At 40.1% G+C, this 19,023-nt stretch overlaps 1 protein-coding gene across 1 annotated transcript in view; it reads left to right on the top strand.

Annotated features, from left to right (window-relative positions):
• Nucleotides 1-11,043, top strand: part of NEK10 (NIMA related kinase 10) — a 122,183-nt gene extending 111,140 nt beyond the window's left edge. Inside the window, exon 36 of the mRNA XM_030444638.1 lies at nt 10,707-11,043. Coding sequence (XP_030300498.1) covers nt 10,707-11,043 — 337 coding nt within the window. The remainder of the gene's footprint in view (nt 1-10,706) is intronic.
• Nucleotides 11,044-19,023: the final 7,980 nt, after the last annotated feature.

The following is a 19,023-nucleotide window of genomic DNA, read 5'->3' as shown; positions in this document are numbered from 1 at the left end:
CCTTGGGCATTTTATGCACTCATGCCCTTAACCTCACCTTCAGAAGCTACAGCTAACTCATCATAATGTGACACTGCTATGTAGAAGGATTCCTATGGCAGACTTCAAGATAGTGTAGTCTTGTGGACAGGAAGTATAGCGTTTAAAGTTCAGATTTCTTCCAGCACAGAACAGATGTAAATTAGCCAAAGTGATTAGCAGAGAATTATTTCAGTGCAAATGAAACTAATAGTTGAAGAAAATATGAATGAAAGGAGAAGAAAGGGAGATAGTAGGTAAAGTTCCTCCAGTAGTATGATAGGTGGCCTGAAAAGCATAGGGTTTTAGGCTTTATTTGTTCCCATCCCTCTTTTCCAAGTAGCTAGTGTTGAGATGATTTGATGAATACCCAGATCAGATACAGATCATGCTCAGATCCTGCTGTAGGTTGGCACCTCTTTCTCTTCAAGGCTTACATTAAATGCTGTGTTGAAAACTTGAATGCTGCACTGTAAACCCATTGGAAATATATGAGACCATGGACTGAAGAATAGATTTTGTTATAAACTGTGTTGCCCAGTCTCTGCTGAAAGATAGCTGACTTGTCTGTGCTTGTAAATTATACCTAAAAGTTGCCAATGTCTGCGTCTCAAGCTGTAGTTTAAGTAGAGATCAGTTTAGAAAATTATTTGTAAACATATAATTGAAATCTGGGTTTAACTTAAGTGTCTTTGTCACATTTCAACACTGTCCATTTAAAGCAGCTTTATTATTGGCTCATGTTTTATATTAAGTGCACTTCAAACTGTTAAGAATTCCTTTATTTCAGCTCAGTGCCCACTCTTTACTAAAGAATATTGATCTGAATTTCTGAAATAACTCAGATGGAAAATAGTTTTGAGAAAAGGGGCTATTTAGTACCTGAAAAGGCTCACTCAGCAGACAAGAGAATAGTCCTAACCACTCAGACTAGAGAGATATATGCCTACAGTCACATAAGATTGCTTAGCTAGTATTACACATGCTATTGCATAAAAATCCTATTTGTTTTTTATATGTACTCATCTTTTTTACAAAGTCAATCCATAAAGCCATACAGTTTTTTGTATATATTGGCAAAAGAAGCCTGCACTTCTGCTTGAAAATCAAGAGGGTAATTTTGAAGTTTTAATGTAGTAGTCTATTAGATGCCCTGATATTTACCTTGATCATTTTTGTCATGAAAAGTAGAGTTTAAAAGTACATGTATTAATTTCTCATGAGCATTCTGTGGTTTAAACGTAGCCATATTATAAAATTAATTAAGCAGTTTGGAAAGAATGTCCTTTCTTCCACTAGTTTACAGCTTTATCACTACTTTCAATCTCTATATTACAGCCCAAGTCTTTCTTAGTGGTGTTAAAATTTGGTGATTTCTTCCAGGCTTGGAACTTGAGGTGTATAAGGAGTAGCAATTAGCAAGCACATGGACATTCCCTTGAAAGGAGAGTTGGGTCATTGAGCCTGAGAACTTCCAGGGCAGTGCTCCTGTGGTTTCTGGACACTTTCCACTCCCTGGAGGTCAGTGAGAGCCCAGAGCTCAGTGTGACTGTGATGGAACTGGGGGACCTCTCCTTGCCCTGGCAGCATGTGCAAGATGGGACATTGTTGATGAGGAGGTAATGGCTACCTTATTCCCCTTCCCATGTAACTTTTAAAGGAGGTTGTTTCTCCTCATGAGATCAGGTCTAAAAAGCAGTATTTGGTTGTGTCTTTTGTGTATATAAAGTGGTCCACAAAAATAGATTAAACAGCACATACTAGCCTGGAAGGCTAGGTTTTCTGGAAAGCAGTGCTTTTTCTCTGATAAAAAATTCCTTTGTTTTTCTTCACTTGTTGCCTTCCATTATGTAGGTATAAATTATAAAAAGACCTTTGAGGTTCTATGCATATTTTTAAGACCATAACAGTAATTTTCCTCTTTTTGTCTCTTAGGAAGAAGACTCTAAGTAGACCATCATCAGATGCTTTCATATAAGAATTAGTGATTAATGCTCCTTACCGTAACAGATAGAAACAGCTAGATGTCTGCTTATGCACCTCCTCCAGGTTTGCATTTAGGAGGTAATGATCTGACAGTAAGAGAAAATTAAATGAGATTAATGGGAATATATTGTCATTGTGTCTTATATCTGCTTTGCTTCTGTTATTTACTAGGTAATGAAGAACTGACTTCTAGCATTTATAATAACACGGCTTTATAGTTACGATAGAGAAAACACTCATGCTAAAACCTCTCATGCTAAACAGCTGCATAAAGCCTTCCAGCAAAATTACCCTTTGGGCTGAAATTACTTATGCTTGTTTTCCCTCCCAGAAGTAATTTGTTTTTCCAAAGCATTGCAATGATCTTTGGTGGTGGTGGTAAGATCATATTTTTAAAAAGGAAAAGGAATTACTTTGTTACAAAATATGATTCTTTGGTCACTAAGAAATGACTGAAAACTACAACTTTGGACTTGCTGGGTTTCAAACCTCAGGATCACAGGTGACTTCCATGTTTGCAAAGTTTAATGGGTTAGAAATATCAGTACAATTGCCAGTTTAATTTATGTTTTTAAATCAACAGTGAGTCACTCTGCATAACTATGTTCAGGGTATATGTCAGTGATTGTGTTTGTGCAGGCAATGGTACTTTTCATGTCCACAGAGGACTGTGTGTCTAACAAGCTATTTTGCATATGCAAATTTATGTCTACTGTCATGTATATGTAAACACTAGCACATGCTTCTTGGGCCTTCATTGGGAAAACTGACCCTTTGTAATTATTCTCTTGCTTCCCTGTCCCTTCCAATAGGTTGTAAAAAGAAGTAACCCAAATTCAGCAGTGACTAAGAACAATTTACAGCTGATTGTGATGGATATTTCTTTCCCTGTCCAATATGAATTGTCTTACCTGTATAGAACTTTGAAAAAGAAAGCAACAAGTCAATAAATTTTCAGATGCACAGTTAAAGATGTAAGTAAAACAGTGGAATTGAATAGACAAATCATTTATGAAATGAAGCTTTTTTTTTTCATTAACTAATGTTTTTACATTGCAGAAAATGTTCAAATGTAGCATTTGAGGAGGAGTAGCTTATGTACAGCAATATATGCCTCTTGTTGGAGGCATGAAGAAATTAACTGGTTGTTCCATCCCTTGCCTTTGCAAAGTCACAGGTGTCAATTGAGTTGTGCTGAGGAACATCAGTAGCATCAGTGAGATGATTTCTAGTATGACAAGAAGAGGCACCTAATCTAATAGTGAACAAGTGAGAGAAGAGTACTTGGGATACCTTTGTTGAATGCCTTTCTGACTGAGAGATTGTATATCAAACCATACAGTATGTTTCTTGTTTTTAAAGAGAGGCTTTGGGAAATTTTTAGTCTTTCAGTAAAGCCTGCCAGGCATTTGTGTCTGTGCATGTTTCTCCATTCTACTGCAGTTGTCAATAGTGCAGCATAATAGCAATCCCTCCAAAACCTGACACTCTGCTCTTGTAACTTTATACCAAGTCTCTGTGGTCAAATAATTATGTGACTTCTCCTCTATTCAATGCACACAGGGAACTCCAGTCTACAGGCTGCGTCATACCTGGAGTAAAGGAAAACTGTGTTATCTTCAGCCCTATTCTATCACTTTGAGGTGAAACTTAACCTAGAAACTGTAAAAAGAGAGGATCCAAATATATGTGGCTCATCTCTTCAAAATCTGATGTAATATCTGATGTAACTATCAGAGGTATGTTTGGTTCTATAAGTGAAAAGTGGGGAGGTCAGTTGTGGTTCCCCAGAATTTCCCTTCAGGGCAAGACTGACATGTTTTCAGCTATGGTCATGATACAGTCTACAAAGAGAAGGAACTGTTCTAATAATCATACTGGAGGCCAGGTAGATAAGGAAATGAATAGTAACTGGGAAAACTGATTTTAAAGAAGTTCTACTGCTTTTATGGGGGAAGAGAAATTACAGGATTCCATCAGAACAAACTAACCCTTACCAGTGAGGTAAGGGCACCCATGGAAAGATAATAAAGATATAGGAAAGAAAAACGGGTGTAGGTATAAGAGAGAGCATAGAATCAGGACTAGCAGCAGAATTCAAGGCACACACAGGAAAACCCACCTAAGGTGCAGCAAAACCTGAAGAAACAAATCTGTGAATTTTCCTTTGGCCAGTTTTCCCCAGTGGTGAGTGGTATTCATGCCCAACCTTTTTGGTCTTAATTTCATTATGCATCAGATATTTTGGCATGGCCTCTGCCACAGCTTGACAGAGCCCTGGAAGGCACAGTGGTGAATAAGGGGCAGTCACGTGAATTTAGTAAGGTATTTCATTGCAACACTGATCCTTAGTGCTCTAAAAGATCTGGTTTTATATCTCCTGCATACCTTGATGTTTCTGATTTACCAACAGAACTGTAAATTAGAGTCAAATGTGAATGCCCAGTTCCTAGGATTATAGGACTATTTTTCCTGCAAAGTCTGATCTTTTCAGTCTGTGCCTCAGTACTTGGAGGACATGGCTGTAATTCATCAAACCTTGACTTATCTCTGAGCTGTCTCCAGTCACCAGAAATAACCTCTGGTATCTTGAAAGAAGAGCGCAGAAGCATCGGTGTGGGGGATAAAAATCTCTAATGCTTCTTTTCAGACTGAAATTCTTAAGAAAAATAACAGTTTGTAATTTTAATGGGCAATTTTTGAAATGTAGAGAGGTATCCACAAACATACCTTGGCTCCCCGCATTCCATTCCCAGTGCAAAGCAGGTCCTGATTAACAGCAGTATAGACAGCTATGAGATGCAGGGAAAATTAACAAAAGCTAAAAAATCCAGTTTTAAAAGCTATCAGTCTGGCCAGAGCTTGCACCTTTGTGCCTTGCTTTAATGAGAGCTTTGCTCAACAATGGCTCATCTTAAAGGAGACCAATGAAAATTTGTATTTCAATTTTGGCTCTTACTCTGTTCTGAACTCCTTATGGACTGTGTTTTGCTCCTTCTCTCTTGCTCCAACAGTGTAAAACATACTGTCAGCCCTTTCTTTTTCTAGCTCTGAAATACCTAGGCTCACTAAGAAGAACTGATTTCCAGTGAGCAGTGAAACATTGACAGGAGCTAACCAGTTTCAGCCAGTGCATCATTGAAGGCAGCAGGAGCAGCCCACTCTGAAGAAGCAGTAATGGGTACCAAATTAGATGTGACAGATTGGCAAGGATTTGTTTTTCCGAGCTTCTCCCCACAAACCCAGCTTTTTATGTTTCTCTGTCTTATGGGGTAAAGTAAAAAACACCCTGAAGTGTCTTCAGTATTCTCTCAAATGCTCTTTGAACCTGAAGTATTATAGATAATAACACCAACAAGCTGAGTCTAGATGATTTTTCTTTCCAGGCCTGACCTCTACTTTGTGGCACTTGAGAGCTGAAATAAGGTTTAATAGGAGTGGAAAAGAGTTCTCCTCACAACTGGGAGTCTGTCAAGGAGAACTGAATAGTTCAGCCAGCTTTGGGAATACTTTTCTTGAGCAGGGACAGGGAGGACTGGGCTGCACTGAGCAGTTCAGCCAGCTTTGGGAATACTTTTCTTGAGCAGGGACAGGGAGGACTGGGCTGCACTGAGCAGCAGTGTGACCTGCTGACAGATTTGCCAGAGTGACTCAGAATAGCAAAAAGGTCACTTCCAGAGGTGAAAGATTTTTAGTTTGTTCAAACCAGCATCTGAAATTTACAGATATATTTATATATTTAAGAATTATCCAGCTAATGCAGGCACACAGTGTCCTCTAAAAATGTGCTTCTGTCAGTACTTTTTGAACCAGGTGTGTGATACTTTCCAAATCTGAAAAAGAGACAAGGGTCTGGAATACAGAAAGGGAGGAAAAACCAGGAACCTTATTTCAAGTACCTTGGTGGTGCAGTGGGAACCCCCCAGAGCAGAACCTCCTGGCCTGACACCTGTCCCAGCTCCAGGCACAATTTCAGCCACAACGTGGCTTTGCTTTCTGTAAAGCAATTATCAATCAGCCTCAAGTCAACACCCTGTAGAAGTCAGGTTTCTTCAGTGAACTGCATCTTTTCTGCAGATATTCAAGCACAGAGTAACTCAAAGGAGGTAAAGGTGTTCCTCTTCTCTTTCCCCCTTTGCACTAGCACCCTCCAGCAAGGTGTTATCTTTCCTGTCCTGTCCTGAGGGTTTGGGAGGGAGGGAGGGTGTGCATGCTGTAGGCCATCACAATGACTGCTTAGGATTTACCCTTTGCAGCTCTGATTCTGATGTGAGAGGCCTATGTGGGTACTGGTCACTTGAAGAGCAGAGACTCACTGTGAGTTCTTCCTCTAGACCCCCAGCTCTCTGTGGGTCTGATGCCTGTAAGTAATTCACAACAAGATCATTCCAGCACCAGTTAGATGGAAACTCAGGAATACAAGGGGTTACTTTTCCCCTCCTATTCTCTTCCAGGTGAAATTCTGCTTGACACAATTCAGGCTACACTGCAGGCATGTAATTTGCAATAGGTTATTTTTGCCTTGGCAGTGCACTCCAGACATAGCAACAGTATTTGCAGATAAAAGGCATTAAGCTGTAAAATGCACCAGAATTGAGTATTTGACCAAGATACTAATAAAGTTGGCAGTGTTGGTGGGAACACACACCAGTGAGCTCACATAGCAAATGTGTGCAGATGCCTTTTTTCATACTGAAATTACCTTTTTTTTTCTTTTTCTTTTTTTTTTTTTTCTTTCCATGATGAAGGGAGATGCCCTTTTCAAACTACTAACATTTGCCTAATGCACATGCCACCCATACTTTTAGTGTGTGGAGGACCACTATCCTTGCCACTGCTAAAATTAACTGGCATCTCAGGCCACGTAAGGTGCTTATTCCCAAATGCCAAGTCACTAGGGGCACTTGCAGCCATGAGAACACTAATGGGATGTTTCTGAGAATAGGCATTAAATATGGAAAACCCCAGGGCAAAGAAATGCATGCTGAAAGCTGTCTAAGGACCTTAGGTATCAGCCAGAGCATTCTGCAATGAGAAGCTGGTGAGATAGACAATTATGCAGAGAAGATTGTGAAATTCAGTAATTTCTTTGTCCTCCACACTTAGTATTAACTTTCATTCCCAGAACAAGGAACACTCACTCCTTAGTGGATTCTACAAAAATGTTCTTGACCCAGCTGTCTCATCAACTTATCTCTACATTAACACAGCCTTACAACCATGGCAATCTCATTCAGATCCCAGAAAGAAAATGGCTTTCTCCTACTCCATGTACTTCAAAGAATAATATAATACGGGAAATATTGTATGATAAGAACTGGTTTGTGTTCCAGAAATGAAGCCCAGGACTAAGCAGCCATGAACTTGATTTTCTGAGATCAGAATCAGGTCAGAAAGAAGGGAAATGCAAACTGTGTTTATCATTGGTATTTTATATGGTTTTACATAACAGAATTACTATAAAAGCAAATCACTCAGGACACACATCTGTCTGTGAAAGGAGGTCATTTACCTATGAATCCTTGCTCCTGTCCACCAATGTTTTAAAAGGTAAACTGAAGGGGGTTCTGGAAATATGGAATGTCCACAAGCAAACCACTGAAGGAGATCTGCATGACAGCTTCTCTACTTTGGAAAAGCTATATTAGATTTCAGATCTGGCACCTCCTTGTTTCCTCTGAACTCCAAAAGACACCTGAGTAGTTCACCTCTCTCCATTCTCACAATACTTACCCTGTACTAAAAAGAAAAAAAAAAAAAAAAAAAAAAAAAAAAAAGAGAGGAATCTAACACAAAAAGCCCTGAAACTTCACTCTCTTTGACACTGGTCAAAGAGGTCATAAATCAGTTTTTTGTCCAGCCCCCTTGCCTAACTTCCCTGGTTATCTTAATCAAAGTTAACTAATTTAAAATAATATCTATGTTGATACAGGAATCACTTGATGTTTCTGAAGAGCACATGCACTAGGAGGTAACCTTTAGTGCAAAAACTCAGATGGGATCTGCAGAAATGAACATGGATGTACTAATGAGGCAGTTGCCTTGGGGAAACCGTGAAGATCTCTGGAACTGGGGTAGCCAGACAGAAACAGCAGCTGGCCAAGTGCTATTCCAATTATTGGAATCACTTTCACTGCAAACCGCTGAGGACATGACCAGCTTTTCATTAGCCAGTGATTTGGGGTACGTAAGTAAGTACTGGATACTCAGCATTGCACACTGGGCCTTTGACATGTTAGGGCTTAAACTTAAATATATTATTAGTGCAACTGAGTTTTTTTCTCACAGGAATATAAAAATGTGCATTCATTCATTTGGAGGGGTGGATAAGGAAGAGTATGGTCTTACTGAATCTTCTGCCAAATCCCATGCAAAGCTGGCCTTTTTGAAGCCACATTTTTATAGCTGAGATGGACTGTGATTCTGCCCATTCATTTACAAAGGCATTAAGGGACTGTTCAGCACCTCTGATTTTATGATTTTTCTGCCTAAACATTGAACGCTGTTGTGCTGGTAAAACAGAGGCAGGAGCTTTAGACATGGCCCCAGAAATAAACAAAGCATGAAAAACCTTCAAGTCTCTCTCATAAAAGCCCTCTCTTGCTGCATCCCCCAGGATTCTTGGCAGAGTTTGGCACCTTTAGTTTCTGCCACATGAGAGATCTCTGAAATATTTGATCTATTGACTCAATTAAACAGCATGGGCTAAAAACCAGAAATGCAACAAAAAATTAAGAAACTGTCATTGATAAACCAGTAAGTCCATGAGTTTTTGTGGCCCATGATATCCAAAACCTGGACCCAGGAAACTAGTTTGTGAAGTGTGTTTGTGGTTGTGTTCACAGAAGTAGCCCAACATTTGCTGTTTGCAGGAGGCAGTGATTTTCTGCTGGGTTCTAACATAGCTTTCTGTGTTACATTCATTTAGCTTTTAGAGACACTAATTCATTTTTCTCTTATGCCTCTTCCTCCTGGTGTATATTTGCTGCCTAGATATCTTACCTAAGGCCCAACCTCTTCATTACTGAGTTTAGCATTATGGATGACATTATGACAGTTTTATCCATGCACGTTTTCCCATGGTTTCCTTCCCTGTCTTGTCAGCAATTAAAATCATGGGAAATTGTTACCATGCTGGTACAATTTTACACTGACAGGAAATCTAAAGGGAATAAGGGGGAGAAAAGAGCACAAAATTCTGAATACCAGTGCAGAAGAGAAGTGGGAAAAGGATAAATTAGTGGAAGAATATAAATAATAGGAAAAAGTAGTTCTCAGGTTCATAATTTCAGTGTGTGTGCTCTCTGGCAGAGAGAGCACACAGTGTCGCAGTGAGAGTTTGATGCAAACAGATGCGAGACGGAGACTTGTTTGATGCAAACAAATGTCTAACTTTTATTGAATCAGAAGGCCATATTTATACACTATTCTAAGAGCTAATGCCACGTATACCTATTGCTGATTGGTAGTACCTATATTTTGTTACAAAAGTTTAAACTTGATTGGCTACAAATCTTAAACAATAATTAATGAGCTAATGAATTTCTAGTACATTCGAGATTTTTCATGGATGTTGCAATCGTTGCCAAGCTCTCTAATCTAACTGTCTTGTTTACTTTTTAACCTTGGAGAAGCCCCAGCGCTTGTTTACTTTTTAACCTTGAAGAAGCCCCAGCGTTTTGTCTACTGCGGCTACAAGATATACTTTACGCAGAGCTGTCCTTGGGCTTAGCCCAGGGCTTATGGTCGAATTGTTCCATCAACAATTGTTCGGTACTAACAGTTCGAGATTGTACTGCCTCAATTCCCCCTTCTGACTGAACAAGGTAAATTCTTTTCATGGCACGATTGAGCATCCGCTGAAAACATTGGAAGATACAAGGTAGCAATGTTAGCAAAAGCAAAAAAGCAAATAAAGCATAACAAACAGTCTTAACTAAGCTTCTTAACCATCCTGTTAAACCCCATCCTGAAAAAAGTTTATCAAACCAATCCCAATTATCTTGTGATTGCAAATGCGTGATACCTTCTTTAAGTGATTGTATTGCAGCATGTATAGATTGCGAGTGCTCAGAAAGATTCATACAACACATTCCATTAAAATCTTCACACCCATGACCATGAGCTAAAAGCAAAAAATCTATAGCAGCGCGATTTTGCAATGTAGCATGTCTAACACTATCTACATCCATTAACAAATCAGCTAAAGCTATGCTAGTAGCATTGTTCTGCTTTGCCAGCCAGCACCCTAATTTTCTAAGTGTTGTTAATGCTTGAGCACTGGCCGCCCCAGGTGCTAAAATAGAAGAAAAAATAACCTGAGGTATATTCCAAAATGTAACATCATCTCGGCAATCATTAGTAAAAGCATGTATCTGTCTTTTGTGCCGATATTTCTTTTTCCATTGTATGATTGTACTGTCATTAGGGGCCAGCACCGTTAACCTGCCTATTGAGCAGGGTCCTCCTTGGATGTGTGAAGGAATCGCCGGCCATGCTCTGTCCCCGCAAATGAGAAATAAACCCGGGGGAAGTAAGAGAGGTTGGTTAGTAGATTTAGACACATTTTTAGAGGTATAATTACACCAAAGAGATGCATTAGTAAAAATGGGGTGTATCGGGGAAACATCCCAGGCTTTGGTCTTATTTTTCCCTGTATAATTGAATTTAAGGCAATAATCCATTTTTATGGATCCTAACAGTTCTATTTCCTGCGGCTCCAGAGGAGCAGGATTTAGATATGGTACCCATCCATCCCAGGAATCAACGCAGTGCGTTCCGTTCATTGCTGGTTTCAGATCTGCAGGGATCGGCCAGGTGTCCACGGGAACTCCCACCAGGCACGTAGAAAAGGGGTTCTGCGGCGTAGCTGTCGCTATGCATAGTGATTGCAGACCTGTGGTGTTTGCTAAAGTGAGCCACACATTTTCTTTGGGCAAAGTAAAGGTTACTACAGGTGAAACAGTAATAACAAGAAATATTAATCCTTTGTGGCTTGCAGCCTGTAAGGTCGAACGTTTTTCGCTGGAAGCCATCTAGGTCCTTGATCTGTGGAAACACAAGCATAACCCCTTCCCCATGTTATGAGTGGATATGGACCTTTAATTTGTCCTGTTTCCAAATCTTTAATGAGAACTGGAGGTCTTTCCTGGGATTGAAAAAGATTATTACTAGCAAAGTGTTTAGCAATAGGAGGCAAATCTGAAGTATAGCAATTTAAAAAGTTAAAAGTATATATAGCCTTGAGCAGCCTTTCTTCAGGTATTGATGATGCTCCAAGCCCTCCTTTCTGTTTCTGTAATATATTTTTCAAAGTGTGGTAGAGGATCTTCCGATAATAAGTCCTACAGTCTTTGATGGCAAGGGTCCTTTCATTGTTGTTGCTATAAGGTGAACAGTGGTATCAGTTAATGTAACAGCGTGTTCTGTGAAGAGGTCCAAGCCTGCGCTGCCGCTGGTGGCCCGAATGATGTTTGGGTCGGAATTGACACGGGCGCTTGCGGTTGCGGGAGGTTGCGCGTCTGCTGGTTCGGCATGTAATTTGGTGTCGGGGCGCGGCGCCGACCCGCGCTCTGCCTCCAGTTTCCCTGAAAAGCATTCTGCCGCTGATATATCGGGTTTCCATAAACATCAAATCTAGAACGGCATTGGTTATTATAGTGCCGACCTTTTCGACATCGGGTACAGACGGGAATGGATGTTTTAATTCGACACTGCTTCTGCAAATGTCCCAGTTTCCCGCAACCGTAACAAATAGGGGTGAACCCGGGGGGTGTAGGTTGTGTTGGAGTGAGCTGGATATTTTTAAATGCAGTAGCCATAACTTCATATTTATGTTCGGAGGATCCAAACCTATTACAGGCTTCCATCATTTCAACTAAAGTTGGATTGGGATTAGGTAAAGTTTTCAGGAGTTTTTTGCAATCAGAATTAGCATTTTCAATAGCCAATTTAAGAAGGAGAATGTTTCGGGCTTCGGTATTATCAATTTGTTTTCCTAGGGCATCCTGCAATTTTGCAATAAAATCCATATAAGGTTCCTTTGGGCCTTGAGTAATTGCCGTAAAGGCTTTCTCAGGCTTATCTGCGTCAGGGATTTGTAACAAGGCTCTTTTTGCTATCTGCATATTGTCTGTTAGTGCCCTTCTCGGAATATCACGAGCCTGTCTCGCGGGGTCGCCAAACTCACCCGTACCCATGAGATGGTCAATTGTAAGGGCTTGCAGTTGTTGGTTATCTCCGGCGGCATACTCTCGTAGCAGTTTTTCAGCCGCCGTTCTCCAGCGTGATTCCCATAATGATTGTTGCGCGGGATTTAGGAGAAGAGCAGCAATAGATTTTAAATCATAAGGAGTGAGTACATGCCCCTCGCAAACGTTTGCAAACAAGCCTTGAAAATAGTGGGAGCTTAAGCCGTTATCTGCTGCAGTGCGGCGAAGTTCTTTTATAATAGAGAAATTCAGCGCAGACCATTGAGGTTGCCCCTTCTTGGCATACAATACAGGCGCAACTATCATGGATCCTCTGTTTATCCTACGTTGTTTCGGCTCTGGGGGGATTTCAATTAAGCAAGCAATGTCCATATTCCCTGATTTTTGTGCCTCAACTTTAATCGCCGCCCATACACTTCGCGGGTCATTATAGTCATCAGGATACAAGTCAGGCTCTGATTCAAGATCGATAGGCTCTGGGTCAGAGGAATCGGAGTTCGAGTCTGCATTCACCGCGGCGGTGGTTAGCAGCGGGGGGGGGGCAGATGGAGTAGCAGACTCTTTTCCTTTTAAACCTTCAAAAAGTATTCGCCAAGGTGCTAAAAGTTTGGCAGTTTCATTATTGCCCCGCGTGGTGGCATCCCACAATTTAACTCCGACTTTGTCCCAAAATGTAGGGTCGTAAATAGACACCGAATTGATGTCGGGAAAATGCTCACGGGCCCATTTTAAAATTAGTTTTAGATCATGGCCCGATATAACTTTTTTATCCTTATTAAGTAAAGTCTTTAAAGTATCATAAACGTCTCGTTCTTCTTTTGAAATATTTGAACCCATAACAAAAAGTTTCTCCAAGCTCACCTGCCAATCGCGAGGAGGTGATGAAGGTGCGCACCACAATTACCGGCTTCCTTTCAGCCTTTTTCTTCACTCCCGAGTTCTTGGAGACCTGCGACCGGATAATCTTCAATCTTCAATCTTCTTTTTTCTTTAATATTTCTTTGGCAATTTTTAAGTTTTTATTTACAGTCTCTAGCCCGTTCTACGTCGGGGTCCACCATTTGTCGCAGTGAGAGTTTGATGCAAACAGATGCGAGACGGAGACTTGTTTGATGCAAACAAATGTCTAACTTTTATTGAATCAGAAGGCCATATTTATACACTATTCTAAGAGCTAATGCCACGTATACCTATTGCTGATTGGTAGTACCTATATTTTGTTACAAAAGTTTAAACTTGATTGGCTACAAATCTTAAACAATAATTAATGAGCTAATGAATTTCTAGTACATTCGAGATTTTTCATGGATGTTGCAATCGTTGCCAAGCTCTCTAATCTAACTGTCTTGTTTACTTTTTAACCTTGGAGAAGCCCCAGCGCTTGTTTACTTTTTAACCTTGAAGAAGCCCCAGCGTTTTGTCTACTGCGGCTACAAGATATACTTTACGCAGAGCTGTCCTTGGGCTTAGCCCAGGGCTTATGGTCGAATTGTTCCATCAACAATTGTTCGGTACTAACAGTTCGAGATTGTACTGCCTCAGCCCAACATTTGCTGTTTGCAGGAGGCAGTGATTTTCTGCTGGGTTCTAACATAGCTTTCTGTGTTACATTCATTTAGCTTTTAGAGACACTAATTCATTTTTCTCTTATGCCTCTTCCTCCTGGTGTATATTTGCTGCCTAGATATCTTACCTAAGGCCCAACCTCTTCATTACTGAGTTTAGCATTATGGATGACATTATGACAGTTTTATCCATGCACGTTTTCCCATGGTTTCCTTCCCTGTCTTGTCAGCAATTAAAATCATGGGAAATTGTTACCATGCTGGTACAATTTTACACTGACAGGAAATCTAAAGGGAATAAGGGGGAGAAAAGAGCACAAAATTCTGAATACCAGTGCAGAAGAGAAGTGGGAAAAGGATAAATTAGTGGAAGAATATAAATAATAGGAAAAAGTAGTTCTCAGGTTCATAATTTCAGTGTGTGTGCTCTCTGGCAGAGAGAGCTATTGCCAGTTTTCTAGTCACAGTTTAAGCAGCCATATGAGTTGGTGCCAATCATTAATGTGACCCAAAATACATTTGACTTTCTGGGCTGTGAACACACATTGCCAGCTCATGTCCAGCTTTTCATCCAAACAGTACTCATAAGTTCTTCTCCATAGGGCTGCTCTCAATCCCTTCATCTTCCAGCCTCTATTGATACCAGGGTTTGCTCCAAACAAGGTGCAGGACCTTGCTTGTCATGACAGGTTCACAGGGACCCACTTCTTAGGCTTGTCCAGGTCCCTCTGCATGAGACCCCACCCCCCAGATGTGTCAATCATGCCACTCAGCTTGGTGCTGTCTGTAAACTTGCTGAGGGTGTACTCCATCCTCTAACATCTATGTCATTGCTGAAGATATTAAACAGTTCTGGTCCTAATTCTGAACCCTGAGGAACACCACTTGTCATCTATCTCCATGTAGACATCGAGGCATTGACCATTACCTTCTGGGTGGGAACATCCAACCAATTCCTTTTCCACCACACAAGTCCGTATCTCACCAGTTTAGAGAGCAGGATATTGGGGAGGACCATGTCAAAGGCCTTATAGAATTCCAGATATATGACACCCACACCTCTTCCCTTGGCCACTGATGTGGTCGTTCCATCATAGAAGGCCACTAGGTTGGTCAGGCATGCCTTGACTTTGGTAAAGCCATGCTGGTAGTTTCAACTTATATTCCTGTCCTCCACATTCCTTAGCATGGCTTCTAGGTGGGTCTGTGCCATCATCAAAGAAGTCTGTGAGGAAAGCAGGCTTTCCATCCTGAAACAGGTTGCAGAGACCTATTTCTCTCCATGGCATGCATAGTCAACATATTTGATCGGTTTAACCTAACATGATTTTTAGGCAACCACTTTGCTGTAGGTAAGATCAGTGCTACCCACCAAAGACATGAAATAGAACATGAGTCACTGGGCAAGCACCAGGAAGGAGGACTTGCCAGACCCACTGGCAGGTTCAGGATGCTGCTAGTGTGTCCAAGCTCCTTCGTTACCAATCAGTCCTGCTTGCTGGCATATCAGAGAGAGATTTGGTTTATGTGTGACAGAGGGGCTGCTGAGAACCTTGTCCAGCAAAAAATGAATGGAGCTGAAATGGCTGATGGATATCATCAAAGCAATAGTATCTGTTGATTTATGGCAACAGCTCTAATTGTTTTTACTGAGGGAGAAATCTTCCTGATCAGTAGGCCTGTAAATTGGCTGCTTGATTCTGGTTGTTATCAGAATTGATTTTTTTGCTATAGTAAGGAAACACTGCATCCACATGTGAAAGACAGGTAAAAAAGGTCTCCACTTAAGAAAGCTAAAGATAATACAGTCAGGACCAATAAGGCATGTCCCCATTGTCATATAGCTATGCATTCTGAAGCCTCTTTTTCTGCAAATGAGTTGGTTATTCTTTGCTATGGAAGGCTCGTTCATTGAGACCATTCCCGAGCCAGCATTGGGTTCTCATAGGATTTTATGGAGAACAGAAACAAACACATAGGTCTGTGTTTATGGCAGAATATATGATGTAATGAAAATATCTGGTGCAAAGTAAACCTAGATTCTAACAGGGTGGTAGGCTTTCTTTTCCTTGTACTGCACAGCCCATTTCCCTTTCATCTGCTGGAGAAGATATCAATCATCATTAAAAAAAGAAATAAGATTCCTGTAATTCAAAGGAATGCATGTATTGATCTTAAAACGTTATACTCTAGGGTTGAATCTTGGTACAATTTTGCTTCTGCTGGGGAATACACATTGATCATCCTAACATCTGAGGGTAACAAGTAGGCATTCATCACTAGCTCTTCAGAGCTCTGTGTAAAGAGGGAGGTTAGCTTTGTGGAGTTTTAAAAGCAAATTTTGAAAGATAATACACTGATGTGTCTTGGGAATACTTAAGCCAATTATAAGCACATGCATGTCAAAGCAAATTCTTAAGCCATCCCCCACCCTTCCCCAGGGACTGCTCTGTAAAAGCAATTCATCTTGATATTTGTCTCCTATCTCTACAAGTGAAGGTTGAAAAAGCTACAGGAGTAGTGGAAAAAATTGGTAATGCAGTTAACCAAAACTGTGCAAGGATATCCTGTAAAAGGAGTTAAAGGAGGTTTGCCTGAGCTCAAGATATATAAGTAGATTTCTACCACAGGTAAGTCATAAATACCATTGGTAAGTTAGTGTGAAATGGAGTCATGGAATGTTACTTACCTCTGCCATTCTTGGGTAAAGAATATGAGGAAATCAAGATAGGAAAATGAGAAAGGAGCCACAGAATTTTTTTAATTTTTTTTTTTGATGTCACATGCAGGTTGAATCAGCCTACCATGCCATTTTGTATCAGAAGGAAACTCTAGAAGCTAACAGCCCACTCATAACTGATCAAACAAGTGCTACATAATAGCAAAAAGGTTGTAAGAAATTTTAATAACATGAGGTTATTGAACCAGTAGAACACAAGAACAGGACAGACCTCTCCTTGCAGGATGCTCAGTTACTATTACATTATTGCTGACCCAAGGGAGGAGGTTTATCTTTAACAAAAGCACAGAGCCAGATCCCAACAGATATTGAGCATCTATGGCATGTCACCAGGCCAACCACTTCTTTTCATCTTTAATTTGTATGGGTCTTCCTAGATCTGTTCCTCAGGTGTTTGGTTTGGGTTTTTTTTTATTTCTAGAGGTCTCTTAGTAGTGGCCTCTTAGCTTCTGCTATGGTTTGGCAGTTTTCCATCACAAATTGGAAGAAATAATAACTGGCCCAGGAGACCAGAACAGAGACACTACCTGACCAGATGAAGATGGATCTCAAGTCTGAGAGTGTCAATGTTTAGCACGGACCTGGGTGCTTCCTTTGATAGCAATGAAAAGAGGTGGAATAAGTTCCTGTGTCTGCCACTGCCTTCCAGAACAAGTAGATGAAGATATTCAGGTGGCTTGTCCAGGCTGTTGCTAAGTGGGTTACAGTAACTGTGTCTAAAAAGCTAGTGATTATAAACTGAAGTCTGAAGTAATTATGTACCATGAAATAGAGGAGATCTGTCTAGACTTTGATTGTGGTATGTGAAAAAGTAATCCATCTTGCAACTTGTCCAGCTGCTTGGCTATTTCTTAATCAAATGAGTCTGGATTGTGTAAATGAACATTTTCGTCATTCATATGCTTTGAACATAATATGGTTATTTTTTAATTTTCCATGTTAGGATTAAATGTGTGACTAATTTTGAAACTTTTGGCCTCCTCTGGCAGTTATATTGATTTTTATTTATTAGTTCAATGTGTTTTAGTGTCCAAGGGATAATCAAATGGAAAATCTTTTCTGCACCTCTAAATGAATGAACAGATATCATTATATCAATGAGAAAACCAATTTCAGTTTCGGCTGAACCATAAGCTTTCAAAGAAGTTAAATGATTGGAGAGGGAAAGTTTATTATCACTGGAATCCCAGTGATTTGCAACTGAAGTCTAACAGAACCAAGATTTTGACTAGAAGATATGAAAAAATATATTACTAGTAAAATTTTCCAAAGCTGGGCAAGTGTGCTGGTGACCTACAGCTGAATATTGGTTTATAGGAAGATTTTGGACCGAGGAGGTCATGGTTTCTACTTGAGCAGTGCCCTGTTTTATGACTTTGTGTGTTTTTACCAACACACATTGAGTCTGTTATGTAAATCCCCACCCTTCAGCTGTTCTTCTTTCCATCTGTCTTTCTGTGTGGCCTCTCTTATCTCTATTTCTGTCATAGTCAAGCCAGTCCTGCAAACAGAGGAAGAAAAATATAAATGTCCCTTAATGGTGAGGTAAACACTAAAAAAAATGTCAGACCAGATGCTGCTCAACTCCATCCTCAGTTCTGCCCCTCCAGCTTCAGCTTGCTTTTCACAGTAAAAAGAAAAAGTGAAGCTGTCTGTGTTTGAAGGATAGACACCTCAAGTAAGTTCATCTGGGGAGAAGCAATTTGCAATTAGGAGCCAGCTGAGAGTACGTGACATATTCTATGTTATTTAATATGTCATATTCTATAGGAAAGTCAATGTTTTTTAATGTAAAGGGAGGCACACATCTGTGCAAAATATGACAAACACCAGCCACAGGAAAAACTCTGCATCTTTTAACACATGCTTTTAAACAATGATAACTTCAGAATTGAAAATAGGATTGATATCAAAAGCCAAGTCTCACGAAGCCTGTATTTTAAACCCTCTCACAATGTCAGTAGGTTAATTAAGTTTGTCTTTAAATTCTTTCAGACAAATAAATAAATAAATAAATAATAACTGATGGAACTGAACTGGCATGCCAGTGACTTAGAAGTATTCTCTTCCCAGTCAAGAGCAAGGCTCTTATTGTTAAATTAAGTACAAAATAGTGTGTTTTACATTCTTTCAAAGCCCGAGAAAGATAGCAAAATATCCAGGGTTTTGGAAACTCTGTTCTATTAATTTATTTGACCATCTTCTCATATGGCCTCAAAGCACATCAAAATTTGTTCAGTGAGTTTGTATCACTTGCATGACCTGACTCAGAATTCCTATATAAAGCATGCCATTTTCCCCAAAATAAAAACTGAATTCTCAAAGGAATGTAAAATCTACTCCTCATAAAACACCAGGTTAAATAGTGCCTCCAGTGAAGACAGGAGGATGATGCCTGATCGCTCTAGTGCAACCAACTTTTCATCCATGTGTGTTGGTATCAAGAGAGCCTTCCAGGGTATAGTGAAAATTAATGATATTTATTTGTGTGACAGAGAACTCT

This window comes from Calypte anna, chromosome 2 (assembly GCF_003957555.1).
Source record: "Calypte anna isolate BGI_N300 chromosome 2, bCalAnn1_v1.p, whole genome shotgun sequence".
In the NCBI taxonomy this organism is placed as follows: Eukaryota; Metazoa; Chordata; class Aves; order Apodiformes; family Trochilidae; genus Calypte; species Calypte anna.
This window is presented reverse-complemented; position numbering and strand designations above follow the sequence as displayed.